The 18,047-nt window shown below is 33.4% G+C and overlaps 1 protein-coding gene across 2 annotated transcripts in view; it reads right to left on the reverse strand.

Annotated features, from left to right (window-relative positions):
- The window catches only part of LOC134232681 (tyrosine-protein kinase JAK2-like), a 37,797-nt gene extending 20,055 nt beyond the window's left edge, over positions 1 to 17,742 (reverse strand). For both annotated transcript variants that reach the window (XM_062714668.1, XM_062714667.1), the window contains exons 1-8: positions 17,532 to 17,742; positions 10,190 to 11,224; positions 9,884 to 10,036; positions 9,241 to 9,354; positions 4,837 to 4,994; positions 3,219 to 3,490; positions 1,053 to 1,187; positions 360 to 469 (exon numbers count right to left, since the gene is read on the reverse strand). In XM_062714668.1, the coding sequence (XP_062570652.1) occupies positions 360 to 469; positions 1,053 to 1,187; positions 3,219 to 3,490; positions 4,837 to 4,994; positions 9,241 to 9,354; positions 9,884 to 10,036; positions 10,190 to 11,149 (1,902 nt within the window). In that variant the 5' untranslated portion in view covers positions 11,150 to 11,224; positions 17,532 to 17,742. The remainder of the gene's footprint in view (positions 1 to 359; positions 470 to 1,052; positions 1,188 to 3,218; positions 3,491 to 4,836; positions 4,995 to 9,240; positions 9,355 to 9,883; positions 10,037 to 10,189; positions 11,225 to 17,531) is intronic.
- Between the last annotated feature and the right edge of the window lie 305 nt (positions 17,743 to 18,047).

The following is an 18,047-nucleotide window of genomic DNA, read 5'->3' on the forward strand; positions in this document are numbered from 1 at the left end:
TTCCCTATTGAATTTCACAGCTTTAATGTACAGCTCTAGATGAATGTTATTTTTCTAAATATAAAGAATGACGTACTTGTTAAGTGTATTCTGTAAATCAAATGGAAAAAACTATTGCGTAACTTGTCCAAGGAAAATGTATTTCAAAAAAATTGTTCTTTTGATGTTGGTCCACTTGTGTTTATAGCGAATTCATTCAAAAGCTTAATTAAAATCTTTCTTATACAATAACCATGATAACTATATTTTGGTAAGAAGTACATCTAGAAATATAATAAAAGAAATATAGGAATTCTTGTAGTTTTTAAAATTTTTATATGGTGTATTTATTATGACAAAATTTAAAGCACGTATCAAACCTCAAAACAGCGGAACATTTGATCGTTAGAGGTGAGACGTAATTGTTTGACGGCATGAAGAGCTCCACATTCAAGGTCACCCACACGAACTTCTGTAAAACTTCCAAGTTCTGTAATAAAAGTATTTAATACCGTATAAGTGGAATTTTAGCGAGACACAATTTAGCGATTTTTACCTGAAATATGGTATTTCATTTCTAGGAAGAAGTAAAATTAGCGATTATAAAATGCTAACAAAAGAAACTATTGCAAATAATAAGCATTTATATTTTAGCAATATTCAATTTTAGCAATGTCAGCACCCTTGCTAATAATGCAAAAATTAAATCCTCGCTAACAATTCTACTTATACCGTATGTATTAATGCTGAATAAAAAACAAAATGCATTGATACAGAGAGGGTATTAAATGAAAAATAACCCCACTTATTTAGGGTAAATCTCCTTTCCCATGAACTCCCACAATCACAGGAAGCTGATGAAATAGTTACCTAGACTATCAAGAAAATAGACTCATTCACACATGCCATATATTGACCATTTTTTAAGTTTTAAGATCATGCTTTTAAGCAAACTTCTTCATATAATTCATACTGGATACATACATATCTCTGACCTCATCTCTTTGTGGTATTGTTCATTTTTCCTTTAATTATTTTTTAAGGTTTAAAGTAACATAGAACCTTTGCCCTACCTATGAGCTCTTTGACATTGACCTCCTCTGGAAGGATGAGATGTGGTTTCTTTTTCTGATTGTTTAAGGCTGCCTCCTCCTCTTCATCTGGAATTATTTCTTCCACAAAGAGTTTCCTCAAAACATCAACAGGTTCTACAATATAAAATAAAACATCTTCATACTGTATTCAGTTAATTTTTAAAGTATACACTACATCTATGAACCTCAGCAGAAGAATCTGTGAAAGAGCCTTGAGCTTTTAAAACTACTTTAAACTAAATTCATACTCTTGGGAAGGGGAATAAAATGATATACAGTGAAACTTGTCTATTCCGGATACTGTGTAATAAGAAATCTTGCTTAAGCGAGCTCAAAAGCAGGCTTAATAGTTTAATGCATAAGAAGAGAGGAAATTGGGGATAAAATCTGTACATGCATCAGGAAAAGATTTTCCTGTGCAACATTCCCAGAATTCCTTCGCTACCAGGGTTCCATGCAAAATTATTTTAAAACATACAAAAAACCAAGAATATTTGTTCTTTACCAGGATATGTTTACTATTCTTTATTTGCACAAAGCTTAAAAGTAACAATTTTCATCTACTTTACAACATATTTCACAAATATTGCACAAGACCTGTAGTCTCTTTCAACCAGACACTCTTCTATCTCCATAAATTCCCACGTCAAATGACGTCCGAGTCTAGAGTTTTTAGGGAGGACGTTGGGTACTTCTGACAGGTATGTGCCTTGTTGGGGTTTGACCTTGACTAGGTATTTATGGAGGTGGCTGCGTACTTCTGACATGTATGTACCTTGTTGTCCCCCGCTTGAAAAGCGGGGGATATTAATTTGGGTCTGTCCGTCCATCCGTCATTCTGTCTGTCTGTAATGCTTTTGTTTCCAAATGATATCTCAAGAACCCTTTGAGCTTTCGCAATGAAATTTGGCATAGCAACTCCCTATGGAATAAAGAAGAACCCTATTGATTTTGGGTCAAAAGGTCAAAGGTCAAGGTCATAAATTTGCTCTGTCTGTTATAACACTTTCGTTTCTGCGCGATATCTCGAGAACCCTTTGAGCTTTTGCAATGAAATTTGGCATAACAACTCCCTGTGGCCTAAGGAAGACCCCTATTGATTTTGAGGTCAAATGGTCAAAGTTCAACGTCGTAAATTTATACATTCTGTCTGTGTATAACACTATCCCTTCTGGGCAATATTTCAAAAGGATTTTGAGCTTTTGCAATGTTATTTTATGCCAAAACTCCCTAGAACCTCTCTCACCCTTCTCAAAGTGTCCCGCCCTGTTTGTTTTATCAATATTTATTGTATTACATGTTGCTATTTTTAGCACAGGGGCATGAGGAGAGATACATGTATTACGTATAAAACAGGTTCTTGGCGGACTTTATATTCTTATTACGTCTATTAGAACTGTTTAATAAAGCTTAAATTAGACACCATGCATTGTGTAAAATTTTGACAATATCGAACGTGAATGTATACATGTATGTGACTTGATTTTTAACATTTAATTTTCTACGATGTCAAGCAGTTCTGTGGTCTAGTGGTATGTCTCTCGCTTCACATGTAAGAGGTTCTGGGTTCGAATCCCGGACGAACCATTTTCTTTTTTTTTTTTGAAATACTTTTTTAAATAAATGATAGCATGTGAAATGAAAAATGTATGAGGTCTGGCTTGCACAAACTCATAAAATCATTATTACAGTGTGATAAATATTCCATATAAAAAGGATCTTCTACACACATAATAAAGAATAAGCAATGAAATCTTTATTTCCATTTTGGTATATTTTATTTGTTTCAGTATACATGTATACATTTAATACTTCTTCAATAATGGCATAATAATTCAGTCAGGGGGATCCGACTCGATCCCCCCACCACCTCCCCCTGAACTGCGCATGGTTTACTTTTTTCCCTAAGCGGGGGACACAAATTCTCTGAATTAGTTTGTTGAGGTTTGACCTTGACTGGGTATTTAGGGAGGAGGTTGCGTACTTCTGACATTTATGTACATACCTTGTTGAGGTTTGACCTTGACCAGGTGTTTTTGGAGGAGGTTGCGGACCTCTGACATGTATGTACGTACTTTGTTGAGGTTTGACCTTGAATGGGTGTTTAGGGAGGAGGTTGCAGACTTCTGACATGTATGTACTTACCTTGTTGAGGTTTGACCTTGACCGGGTGTTTAGGGAGGAGGTTCCTGACCTCTGACATGTATCGGATGATGCTGTTGATGTCCTTGAACTTCTCCTCTTCCTCCCCCTCCAGACAGTACTGGCCCTTCCTCTGGTCAATCAGCCTCTTTCTGGTCTGTCCACCACAACAGAACAGAATGGCCAACTGGTCAAAGACCAGCATGCTCTGCTTCAGAATGTAGTACTCATCTGACAGGTATTTGGTTTTTAGCTTACGAACTGCTGTGTTAGTTCTGCCAAAAAAAAAATTATCTATAACAATGTACAACATACTGTATACAGGGTTATTTTTGCCCTATGTTATTTTCACCCTTTCACATTTGGAGACAAGTTTGCCTCATTTTAAAATTGCCCAGAAATATTTTTGTTCAAGATATTATACTGTTTACTTTAAATTCGTCCCATTTAAAATTCACCCAATTCTGACGAGGGCAAAAGGGGCGAAAAATTCCCTGTATACAGTATTATTTTTATTAGGTGGGAATTCTTTTTTTTTTCCCTTCACAATGTATATGAACATATGTCATCTGTGGTTATTATTTAATTTTTACAAATCTTACTCAATGATGAGTTCATATGACTAGTATATTTGATGAAATGTTTATTTTTCTTTAGGGCAGTAAAGAACTATATTCGGTATATTGAATATCTTTGCCCCCACAAAAATTAAATTTTGAAAAATTCTTAAAATGTGTATTGTATAAATTGTATGAAAAATATAAATTAACAAAACATGTTGTAGTTTCAAAGTAGGTTAATATTGACTTTTTTTTAATTTATGACGTCACAAACTTGTCGGATTTTGTATTTTTTTTCAGAAAAAGGACAAAATGGACAAAATTTCAACAATTTTATTTATAGAATTTATAGAGCGTATGTCTGTTCAGGAACAATATTTGCATATTTAATTGATATTATTATTGTACACATTATCTCAAAATATTGAGCCTGAACACACCTGCGCTCGGTGACTTTTACTTTAAATATTGACGCAATTTTAACATTTTTCTATAGAAATCATGGAAATTTTAGATTTACGTCATTTTCCTGACGTCATTTCAAACATATGACATCATTGCTGACGAAAACATTCAGTGCTTTGAAGTCAGCATGAATCCCCCTGTTTTAAAATATAATTAAATTTTACTCCGTCAAAGTTTGATTTTGGGGGCAAATATTGGTTACATCCGAATAAAGTTCTTTATTTTGCATAGTAACCAAGAAGGATTGATATCTGATTCACATTTCTGATATCTAGCATGACATTATTCTGTAAGGATCACACTAACTTAATAAGAGATTAATACCTGGGGGCCATTTTTCAAAAGAAATTATGATTATGATCAACCAACAACTTCAGCTGAATCTGATTGTACAATTTAAAAAAATGAATGATTTTTGTTTGAAATTGCAAGGATCAAAATATCTTGTTAAATCCCTTCTTAAAAAGATTAAAACCATTTTCAAATTATAAATAGAAAGTGATAAACATGATCGAATTAAATTTTTATCTACGTCGTAACTGATTCCCATAACTTAAATCTTGCATGATAACACTGGAGTAGAATATGACACTAACTCTATAGGGCCGTGACATTTAAGTCTGTTGATCTCTTGTAGAGTCGGCAGCTCCATCTGTTGGTAGAGATTCATGTAGTAATCCGTGATCAGACGATAGTATCCGTTTATCCCAGAAACAAACGACTCAGCTACGGATTTACTCTCAAATCTCAACACCTACAATATAAGAATCATGTCAATAAAAATTTATCAAAATATTGAAAATGTGTCATAAATTTATATAAATATTGAAAATCGTGTCCTTCATGTATAAATATACTGAAAATGTGTCATTTATTTATCAACATACTGGAAAAAGTGTCATATTAAATGTATGTTTTGATGACTGCACTCTTGTCTATCATATCAAGTAGCTGTTTAATGTATTTTGTACGGAGAATTTTTCTGTCACCACAATGATCATAAATTTGGAATTCATGCAACAAAGTGTGATAACAATGTCTTAAACCTGGTCTCTGCTGCATATTTTAGAACTGTTTTTATAACTCAATGCTATTGAGATGAACTTTTATTTTCTAATAAATACCATTCCCTTCAAACATGAAAACAAGAGATGTTTGTAAAACACTTATGCCCCCCCTCCCTCCAAATTTGAATTTTTTCCAAGTCCAAAAGGGCATAACTCTGTCTACAATTGTGCAATCCTACCCAACACAAAACCTGACTTAGAAATTCAGCTGAAAAATCTGTATACTAAATTTCATTTCAATATGTGCAACCTCAGCAGAGAAAATGAACTGAAACTGCAAATAAGTGGAATTCTTTTTAAGTCCAAGGGGCATAACTCTGTCAATAAAATTAGTGCCCCGCCACAGCATGATACGCCCGTCAAATATTGTTCAATAATAATCATAAATTGGTTAGGGTGCAAGAAAATCAGGTAGCCTTGATTAACAGATAGACACAAATTTCAATGATATAATTTCCATTTCTTATCATGTTTAAAAATTAAAATACTGTACATACATCTCTAAGAGACATACAGTGTAGGGATTAAATATAACAAATAATACATCATACAATTCTAAACTGGCTGTGTTAGAGCTTAACATATATCCATATGCATGCAGCTTTAAATTTTTTATTGCATATTTTATGAAATAATGGAAATGCTAGTCTAATAAAAAATCAAAAATAAATTATTCTTTAGACTATAAAATTCTAAGTGAGACATGGCTGCAATTTGTTCCAAATACTAGCATATAAAAATTGAAATGTAATTTTTTTTTTCAATGAACACATATATATATTATACAATACTAATTTAGTTTTAATCATACACTAAATCATCAATATGTTTTAATTACATTACACCGATTGAATGATCTTTACCTGGACTACAGCCATCAAGAACTCTTAATTAACACAAGCAACTATGAGGCCATTTCTTTTTGCCCAACTCCCAAGAGATAAATTAAGCAGCTGCTTGATCAGATCTAGATATTACCAGTTAGCTCCTGATGATAAACTCATTAATTTCTCTCTAATTTGACATGCACATTTCTGCTATCAAAATTCTTCTTGACCAGTGCTTGATAATTATGCCCATGGGACAGACTGAATTCCTCTCAAAACATTGACATTTGTTACAGATTGCTGTAAAGTATATGATGATAAAAAAATATGTTTTTACTTAATTTAACATTTTTTAATAAGGATACAACTATATTTTTACATTTTTTAGGATTATGAAATTTAAAATTTAAAAGACTTAAATTTGTTTAAAAATTCACTTAAATTAAAGGTCACAGTGACCTTGAAATAGGCCGCGACACACCTTCTACTTTAGATGTATACTTTTGCCAAGTTTGAAAGCTTTGTTTATAAAAACATGTAACAGGTGTGAAATTCTCCTAACTTCATCAAGGAGCCATCAAACCTTTTGGGAATCATGGTCTTTTCTCTCAAAAATTTTATCATTATTTATTGTTCCTATGGGTATCTTGAACAATAATATAGGGTGCATGCATTGACATGTAAAAACTAATTCTTTTAAATGCAAGATTGAATTTGTTGTGGCTAATGAAACATTATTAATTATCTTTCTTCTTGACTTTAAATTCATTACATTGTTTTTATTACATTGAAAATATGAATTTGAACTGTACGTTTGTCATCTTTGTGCGACATGAACTGTAAATTGACTGTTAAAAAAACCCCATATAAATACACTATAGCATAAAAAATCAAATTAATTTTAATATAAACTATCACATTCTTTTTTTTTTTTTTTTTTTTTTTAAAAGGCTGGTAAATAAATGTTTGACAGGCAATAAATTACAATTAAGAGAATTAGAGAAGAGAGATCTTTCCCTCTGTTGTCGAATTCTCAGGAGATTAGATAACACATGATCAGAGATGCCCAACTTCCCACACTAAGCTCATTAATTATCTTTAACTGGATACATGTCCACTCATATCTCCTTAAGGACAAATGGATAGATTATAATTGGAATTTTTATAAGTCCAAAGGGCATAACTCTGTAAAAAATGGCACAATCGTACCCAAAATAGAACTTGGCCTAGATATTCTTCTGATAAATTTGTATACCAAATTTCATTTCAGTATGTGCAACGGTTGTGAAGAAAATGAACGGTGCAACGGTTGTGAAGAAAATGAACTTTAAGTAACCATGGGAACACCAATATGCCCTCCCTTCTTCGAAGGAGGGCATAACAAAGAGTCAGTTTACTAGAAATTAATTCAATAAAAATACCTGTAGGCAGTACATGTATACTGTACATAATTTGGCGAGGGGTTCAAACATTTTTTTTTTAAACCAAATTTTTTTTAAACATTACCACATCACCCTAATTTCACTACATGTGTATATATATTGCAATGAAAGTGTATGAATGTGTGTGTGTGTGTGTGGGGTCTACTTGTGTGGGGGGTTATATTGAGGGTATCCAGTCAATGAACACTTTTGTCAGTATAAAGTAATTTTTGGGAAAAAGGGGGTGGGGGGAGACAATATCTACAAGATCTAAGATGCACGTGTGTAATTGATTTGGATCACAATTCTTTGAAAACAATTCAGTGGATTGGTCTACTAGGAAGTACCAAGTATGTATAATTTAAATCTACCCGGTAAGTGTGGGAATGGGGAGGGGGTAGGGGTAAATTTCCTGGATTCCTAAAACATTGATTCTTTCATGAGGATATTTTTTGTGGGTGAAAATTTTTCTATGAAGGAATACAGTCTACTATTATCAATATATATTGAAGGAGTTAATTTATGGTTTAAGGAGAATTCATGAAAATCCATCAAGATTAAACCCCCACAAAATATACAGACCCCATCAGAGTAGCCATACCCCCAATTAAAATTGATAACGACCTTAATAAAACTCCTTCACAACAGCATTAGCATATATTCATCATGTCCATGGAAAAAAAACCCAAAATTAACCTTTAAAGTTTGCACTGTAAACTGTTCATTTGAAATTTCTGATGATAATTCAGATATGTTTAAATAGTCCTTTGCCACCACTGAATAAAACATTACTAAACAAATAAGACAGAATATGAACCTTGATAATTAATCAATACAGAATGTCAATCTTGGAACAAACAAGTTAGGGTATATCAATATATCAAGCAGATCATTGAATTTTTAAAATACTTTTCTACCTACATACATTGAATGTAAAAAGTCAAATCCCATCTTTTCTCATTGATCCATATATTACCCACGGTAAACAATCAATGAAGTCTGATTAAGTAATGAAAACTTAGTTTTAAGAGCTAGGGTGTCTAATAATTAAACAAAGTTGAAAAAATGTCTACCATAGAAAACATTATAGGTAACCTAGTCAACCCTCACTCTGTCATCAAAAGCTTTTCTCCCAGCTGAAACCAACCTAGGTCATTATAAAAAAAACAAGATGTGTTTTTGAATCACTATGCCCCTGATGTTAAACAGTTCTGGAGTGGGACTAAGACTGAAGTATGGTGGTATACACTTACCCTTGACGGTGCAATAGTTGTGGGCTAGGTTAAAGTTGACAACAGACAGACAGCTAGACAGACAGAAAGAAGAGAGACAGACAGGACAAAAATAACATACCCCTGGGATCTTTCAATCCAGGGGCATAAAAATAGGATGCTTCTTTTCCCCGCACTCTGCACTTGGAAGAAAAAAAAAATTGTGGGAGTTTTGGGCGTGGCCTGAAAAACTGAGGCCATGTCTTTTGACAGACGTTGGCATGCTAAGGAACCAATTAACACTCCTCATTGGCCTTAGTGCTGAGGAAAGGTCTACAATTGAAGCCTTTTACTGGCATAAGGGGGCATCTCTTACATGTACAAATGAAATAATCTAACAAAGGAGGAAAAGAAAAACCAATCAATCAATCAATTGATCAGTCAATTAATCAGTCAATCTATCAATCAACCTACCACCGGGCAGCCATTAGATCTGTCTAGATGAACATTCCAGGACTTTTTCTTCTCCTCCGCATGGTTTGGTGATATGTGAATGGCTCGGAAATCATCTATTGATGAAAAGAATTCCTGTCAAAAAAAGAAAATTATTGGTTACTCTAAATTCATACCAATTAAGTACCGTATATACTCACCTATAAGTCGGATTTTTGGGAGTTAATCTCTGGTCCAAAACTCATGTCCGACTTATAGGCGAGCTATAAAATGAATGGGGTTATATGAGGTCAGTCCCTCTGATATATAAGCTTATTAAATACAACCGACTTATAGGCGGACCGACTTATAGGCGAGTTTATACGGTACTGCAATTTATTTGTTCTTCATCTACATCATGGTAACTACATGTGCTGTATCAAAGGGAAATTTCAATTCTGTTTTATTTTACCTACACCACCCTTGTTGTCGGTGGGTAAATTCAACACAGAGGGTGAAATCAGTATAGACTGTATTAAACTCATTTTTAACACATTTGAGTTAAGTAAAATCAAAATAGGAAAATATAATTTGCTTTTGAAAAAGGAAGAAATACACTGAGGCAATAATAACCCTCACATGAACAGAATTATGATCATAATCATATTTTTATACAATTTCTTACATTATGAATAAAGAGTCCCTTGTACTGGTTTCCCCCGTTTTCCTCGTGCTGCTGTACGTCCAGCGTGATTCTGACCGGGCGGGGACTCCCCGTAGTCACCTGCTGGGCCTCATACCTCTCCACCCCGTAACTCTGTACCTCATTAAGAACATCCTGATAAAGCAAAAAAAAAATCTTCTAATTTTTTTATTTTGAAATTGACAGCCATTTTAAAATATCAAGCTTTCATTTATTGATTAAAGGAAAACTTGGATTTATTAAAAACCAAACATTTGAAAATTTTTTATTTTGATATCTGTTAAATACCTTGATATAGCCCAGCCACAGTTCTTCCACAGTGGTGGTACTGTGCTGCAGTAAAAACTCCTCAGTCTTTGTCTTCATGTTCTTCTTTAACTGGTACCCCCTCCATAATCTCACGATCAGATGGGAGGGCAAGAAAGAATCCAGTTTCTGTTTATTGAGCACCTCCTCATAGTTTTTATTCTCCATTTTGATGGCAATGACGATGCTGAGGACAGCATAGCCCCGAGCCTTGGCCTCATTCTTTATATCCTGTTCATAAATATCACTGAGGCGACTTTTAACAAAGTCGTCCTTACACTGTAGGTATAAATATTTTAGGAGATCCTGTCCAAGAATGGGCAAGTTGTGCACAAATTTCCTCCCTGGAATGTACCTGATTCTCAGGTAGAAAATGTTTTTTGCATTAGCAGTGGGTGAATTCAGAATCTGTTTCTTCAGCTCCTCCATGGTAATACAAGGATTTACCCACAGCATTTTTGGAGTCCGTTTCTTGTCTATAGAGGCCAGTCCAAAGAGCTGCACAGCGGCAGGGCCCATCTTCGTGAAATTTTTCCTAAGCAACTGAATACACAAGTCCTCCACAACTTTTGAGTCATCGCTTGAATCCACAACATACACTGTTCCATCATGCAACTCAATCTGGACCTTTACTATGGCCGTCGACTGGATAGACACGTTGACCTGTGACAGGTTCTGTGGTGCGGGCTGACTATCGAGGGCGGTACTCGAGGTCAGCTGGGGAGGGGGGCTCAAATTCTCCTCGGGGGCAGAGGAAGAGGAGGAGGAGGGAGGGTTTATTGTTGTGGAGGTGAGATTTGTCACCTGGGTGTGAGTGGAGGACACAGAGTCCGGGCCAGTGTCCGCAGAACCACCCGGCACTGATTCCGCGTGAGAATTCGCCGAATTTGTGTTCGTGCTGGCATTGCTATTTAGCAACTGAGTTTTTGACATGTTAGACATGGTCCCACAAGAAAGCAGTTTTCAATCCAAGTTCTTCATTCAAAGTCTATTTAGTTTCCATTGATTTTCGTGAGCCTGATCTTGCTGAAAAAAAAGAAAACAATGTTAAATTGAAACTGGAATGTTTACTGATAGATTAAATAAAAGACCAAAGTCTCATGAGGACACTCAAACATCAAGTCTCTCTGCAGTTATAGCCATCATTGTCATTATTGTTTTACTAAAAGACAAGTGTTTACAGATGGCATCCAGGAATAATCAATGGTGAAGAGCTAGATGTTTAAGCATTATTAATGAATTTTGAGACATAATCAATCTTCCTACTTTAAAACTCCCCCTTTCTCTCTCTCTTTCTCTCTTACCTAAACATGCAGGTAACCCACTTTTATTTCACTAACTTTGAAGTGAGGTACATTATGGTTCTACAGTTCATTGTAATTTACTTCAAATTCTCTCCCTTATTCATTATTTTCAAAATGAACTTTTTAAGGTCAAATTTGAAATTTGATATCTGCAGAGATCAATGATACATTCATGGTGGAGATAACCTTGGGTATAGATGGTATGGTAATTGCCTTTTACAAGCAATTTAGAACTCTAAAACTTGATCTAAAGCTCTTATGTTAGTTAACTGTTCGATCATCATCATAAAAGTTAAATCACCTCTAAATTTAATATGAATACATTCAAGGTTTATTCTTTAAAAGTCTTGTTGATAAGTGTTCTCTATGGTTTAAATGCACTCATGTTACCAGAAATTATCAAACATAACACATTTCCCCAATGTCAACATGCAGTGACCTATTTTTATATCATCGTAGAGGATATGTATCCTGGAGGAATATTACGGAGACAGCTTGAAATATAAAGTGATGCAAATCATAGTAATAACCAAGACCTTTTTCAAAATTTTCATAAATGGCATAAAAATGACAGAAATGAGTACAATTTTAGCTGATGATCTTTAAATACCTTTCATCATATCGATTCAAGCCATGATTACCACTAAAATTTGTCTCCAAGTTTTAACAACTTGCTGTCAAAAACGCCTGTAATATCTAAAACCAACAGACCGTGACTAACTGTCAATCTCTGCATGCATGATCTCCAGAAAAAACATGCTCCCATTTACATATGATTAGTCCATAATATAGTCAGCCAAAAATTAGAAATAATACCTGAATGTATATTCATCCTTGAGTGTCCCTGTTCCTACAAGTGATACCTGGGCACTTTTACAATTCACAAAGAATAAAGGCCATTTCATTTTATCATATAAAGATTTCATTAATATTTCTCACAAACCTAGTAAGTACTGCATTAATTTTTTTATGCATATTTATCTCAAATCAAGCAACACTGGCACATTTAGAAAAGTGATTATTTAATTTTTATAAGATTTATAATATCCAATATACATTTGATGATTTCAGTATTTCCTTATAAAGAAAAGAATGCAACAACTTTATACTTATAATTTTTCTAATTTACATCCATCAATTTCTATATTGGTCTGTAATATTGTAAATCTACAGTGGTATTTTTAGGACATGTAATTATTTTTTTTTTTTAGATACCAGGAAAAAATTCATCTCATGAAAACGAGATATTATCTTGTGAAAACAAGATATTATCTTGTGAAAACAATTAAGATATTATCTTGTGAAATTTCTTGTTTTAACAAGATAATATGTTGTTTTCACAAGATAAATTTTTCCTGGTATCCAAAAAAAAAAAGAATTATGTGTCCTATTAAAATGTACCACCATATAAATTGATCTTTATGGCCAATATTCTTTTTTAAATGAAATAATTCGTTTCAAGGACTTTTTCTTTAAAAAAAATTAAGTCAGTTGGAAAGGGGGGTGGGGGTGGGTATAAATAAAAACAAAAATTTGTAAATTGCAGGAGTAGTAGTGCTTTTAAAATCTTTTTTTCTTTCATCTTTCTAATGTCAATCCTCTCCCCTGGTCTCTGACGAGTGAATAAAATAAATTATTATACCTCATTATAATTATTCTGCACAATGCATTATCTGATTGGTTTTGGATTATCATGTGATCGGGCCATAAAACTTCATATTTCATGGTCGTTGGCATGCTTTTCATCATATTCCAAATCTTCGGATACCTAGTGCAATATGAAAACTCCTGAGACTAGTATATGTCGCAATAGGCTGGTTGATGTCACAAAATTGCCAATCAGTGATATGTTAAATGAATTGACAGTATAACTGTGTTAAAAATGAAAGTGAATTTGAGAGCGGTGCTGAATTAGAAAGTTTATGTTTTGCTTTTTTGGTATAAGAAGATTTATTCAGCCAAGAAATATCATTTTCTCCTCTGGCAAAACCTCGGGGAATATGATTTTTATTGGCTGAATAAATCTTCATATTTCCCTCACTTTCATGCAATAAATGTATAATCCCTCTGTCGAGTTTTTTTCTGCACATAATTTTTACAACTAAATAACTATTAAATTCTTAGTTTTTGAAGGAAAGAAGACAGATATAAGAACTTTATATGTAACAGGATCAGAAATTATTTTGATTGCATGTGTATTGTGGTACAAAAATAAAATCCTTGACTTAAGAGGCTTTAAGCAGAGTGGTAAGTATTTTTGGAATTTTCAAACAGTATTGTGACTGTTTAAGAAAACCATAAGGAAATCTTGTTAAATAAAACCGATTCAGCATTGTAACATAAGGTGCAGAGAACTACATGTAATAATCTAATAATCTAAACAAGGATGCTAAATTCCAAGAAATATATTACATAATAAGCACTGGTTAAGATTTAGATATCGTAGGCCCCATACAAAAAATAAACATGATAAATAAAGCTTGAAATTATATGGACTTAATATGCAAGGATGTATAGTTGTATTGTATTTGAAAGAGTGTGTTGGGGGGGGGGGGTCAAAATATCAACTAAACTGAAAAAGAAAAAAATATTTTAAACTTGATAAAAAAAATCACAAAACTGTAATGATCCCCTATATGGCAACTAATGGTTCAAGATAAGTTCTTCAAATGAAGGTCAAACTCAAACATGAAGACGACATAAACATCTTGTCATCAAAATAAATGTGAAATATGAAAGCCCTCACACCATAAGTTCAAAAGTTCAACAATTTAGGATTTTACCTGCATACAGACAGAAAGAGCCCAAAGAGGGTCTAAAATAAGAGGGACAAAAACTAAAACATATGGTAAAAGGAGATTGTACCCTTCTGTCCAACCTCTATCAACATCTGTCAATTACCTTGTATATACATGTATATTAAAAAAAGCAATTAATATTAACAAAAATAAGCTCTCATTAATTTTTTTCTGTTAGATGCACTTCCACTTTTTTAAAACTAGGTACATATAAGTATGTTTGAAAAACAAATTCTTACAATTTAAAGTTGAACATCACAGACTTAGAAATTGTCACTGCAGAATCCTGACAGCTAGTTAGCAGATTAGTAATATGTATTATTTAGAGTACGAGTTTCCAACTGTTACAGTATCAGAGATACAGAGCGGGGCTTGAGGCGAGAGCGATAGCTCGAGCCAGACCCCACCCTATATCACGGATAAAGTAGGAAACGAGTATTCTAAATGACTTTTGACATGACCTTTCTAATGACCTCACTAATTTACATGCGTATTTGGGTACACACCTTCCAACCAATCAAATGATTTTGCACAAAGTTGATTTAGTATCCCATTTTAAGCATTCGCAACTGAAGTGCCGAGTGAGGTGGAAGTGCAGGTATCTATCATTTTAAAATAATTATTAATTAGGGGATGCATTAAAAAAATTGTTTTCCAAAAATTTTATTTAGATTTTATTGCGAAGGCTTTTTTTTTCTCTATTCAGCTCTTGCTGACATTTTTTTTCAGTTTAAGCTACGATTTAATGCAAAACATTTTGATATGTAAGAATCATGTGGGAATATTTTTGAAACAAAAATGTTTCGGGGAGATCGTATATTCTGAGAGAAATGTCCGACAATGTCCTCCACCGTCGTCGTATACAAAATTGAAATAAGCAGATGAAAGGAAAGGGAGAAGGTATTTTACCTTCATATTTTCATTAAGGATACACCAAAGACTTTTTTCAAGATTTTTGTCAATTTTGAGATTTTTGGCTAAGAAAACAATGCTAATCACTGCTTTATAAATTAATGCATGAAAAATTTTGGCTGATTATTAAATGGTTTTCTAATTATTTAACAATAATCAAACATAAACACTAACACATGTGAATGTGCCGTTATTGAAGCTTCTGATTTGGTCTGTAACTGCCTGCTTCTGATAGGAGCAATAAATCACTGTGACCACTTGGGGAATTCTTCACTAGCCACACAGAGGTTATCAGTAATTAAACTACAGGGGCTCTAGATTTAGGGAAGGAGATCTAACAGGTCACTAATGACCATGAAATAGGAGGTGGAGCTCAGCTCTTGCCATTTTGCCGGGAAATCTTTCTGATTCAGAATTGAACCTATTTTACTTCATTTAAAGCACCTAAATAAAGAAAAGAACCTCCCATTCTTGTGAATATGCATAGGAAATATGGATAAGTGACATGTATCCAAAGCTGAATCTCCAAGGTGTCATATATTTCTAGATTTGGCAGACTTTGTTGTGTAATGGGTTTTTGCCCTCTACTGTAAAGTAAGATCAGACAGTTGGTGGTATTATTTCAAAGGATTCAGCTCCCTTATTTATTGACCAATTTCTCTGAAAACTGGCCAGAATGCGTCTCAAATGTGTGTTCACAAAACTGTATCTCAGATTTTTGATATCTTGCTCAGTTCTCGAATTATTGGGGGAAATGTAGAATTGGGATAATAAATTGGTAACATTGAAAGACAAATGGATGTAACTTTTGAATAAGAAGATTTATCAAAAATCTGAGATACGGTTTTAAAGTTCAATCTTTAATCTACATTGAGGCAAAATTTTGACTTTGAGAGGTGGAATACAAAAAAGTTGATTTATAAAATATAAATGCACTAATATTTACATTAAAATATTAATAATTCTTTAATAAGATAAAAATGAAAATTTAAATTAGGATCATTAAATAGTAAATTTAACAAGCTTTCAAATGATATATACTTTTAATATGCTATCTTTGTTAATAAAAGAATTACAAGCAAATTAAATTTTGCCCTTTGGAAACCTTTGGTGTATCCTTAAAATGTAGAGTAACCAAAGAGGGATACAGCACTCACTGGTGCTCCCATCCCACCATCCTTTGAGATTTTTTTTCTCTTTCGCTTTCGTAAATTATTTTTGCTAAACTTATACATATGAACCCTTTTAAATTCATCAACAAGTAATGATATGATGCACATAATGTGCTGGTTGATTATATAAATCTACCCCCACGGAATACTATTTCCGTTTTTTCGGGGGGGGGGGGGGGGGGGGGGGGGGGGGGGGTGTCAGGCTAATACAGACTAATAATTTGTGAACTGTCCCACTCCCTCCTTTTTAAAATTTTTGAATTCGACACTAACCTTTACCTTGTAAAATTTTATTCATAACTCACCTCAATTTTTGAGTAATTACTAACAGTTCTATGGCGAATTGAAGATTGGTATGTCTGTATACGGATACAGCTTTCCACCATCGCTAAAAATAAACCTTACTGTATCATTGATATTTTGCAGATACAGTACAGTTTCTGCTCATTTGCATAAGAAACGCCCACAAAAAGTGTTCTGTATCGCAGTTACAGTATGCTTGACTTCAAAGAAAAATTCGCCGGGTCATGTCACAAATTGCTTTAAATCATTTACTGTAAATGTATTATATATAATGTTCGGTATTTGATGGAAAATAATTTTTAAACAATAACGTAGCACTGGATTTGATTTAGCACATCTCTTAATGATCTTATTTATGCATTGTTTAAAACATTTTTACAGCTATATGTACTTGAACAAGCAGGGTAATATTTCCATCAAAAAGAATTAAAAAGAATATACCACCAAATGCAATACATATATAGTAGTAATTAATAATATATTTAACAGAAAATGTATGAAAATAAATAACCCTGCCATTTAAAAAAAAAGATACGCCCCCCCCCCCCCAATGCTTTGGTAGTGGATGATTTTTGTCAGAGTACACCATATTAATAACTTTATTTTGCCTAATGTAACCGTCGGAATTCAGAACCTGTCATTACTTATTTTTAATATTTCAGAATCTTCGACCATACTTTCGGTTTCGGTTTCTACTGTTGTGACATATTTACATATAACTGGGATTAATTTCTAATAAATGATATAAATATTATTATAATCTGGGATCCCCTAATAATATTTAAATTGTGCCGTATTGTGCAGTTTTAGCCATTGTTTCATCTAGTTCCTGTACTTACCGTAAAAAAAAAAAATCACGGACGGAAATAATGTAGCATGCCTCCATTTGACATATTTTATAAATGTGTGGCATGTTAGCCCTTCGTCTCGCTCACATGGGTCTGTTATAATATCACATAAGTGTTTTACAAAGCATACAATACACAGTAGTCAACGATTCGTGCAATTTCCAAGAATTTAAATACCACATGATACAAAATGAAAGTAGAACTCGGTCACATTGTTTTTTTGTGTGTACCTCGAACACGACACAAATACAAGTAGCGTGACATGGGTTTTTTTTCGCGTTATAAATACCTATCTAGTTTTAAAGTGACAAACAATTTTTATTTAAATTCAGAGTTAACACATATAAAATCAATCTGTAATGAGATCATTATTTTTTTTTTATTATTTAGCAAATTGAAGAGGTGGGGGTTGGGGGGGGGGGGGTGAGTGGGTGGAAGTCATTTTCTTTTAAAGTCAGAAGACACGTTCCTCAAAAATATATAATTTTTCCTGAGAATTTGTC

The sequence above is a fragment of the Saccostrea cucullata genome, unplaced genomic scaffold (assembly GCF_032062105.1).
Source record: "Saccostrea cucullata isolate Sc308-1 unplaced genomic scaffold, CSIRO_AGI_Scuc_v1 ctg460, whole genome shotgun sequence".
NCBI classification, from domain to species: Eukaryota; Metazoa; Mollusca; class Bivalvia; order Ostreida; family Ostreidae; genus Saccostrea; species Saccostrea cuccullata.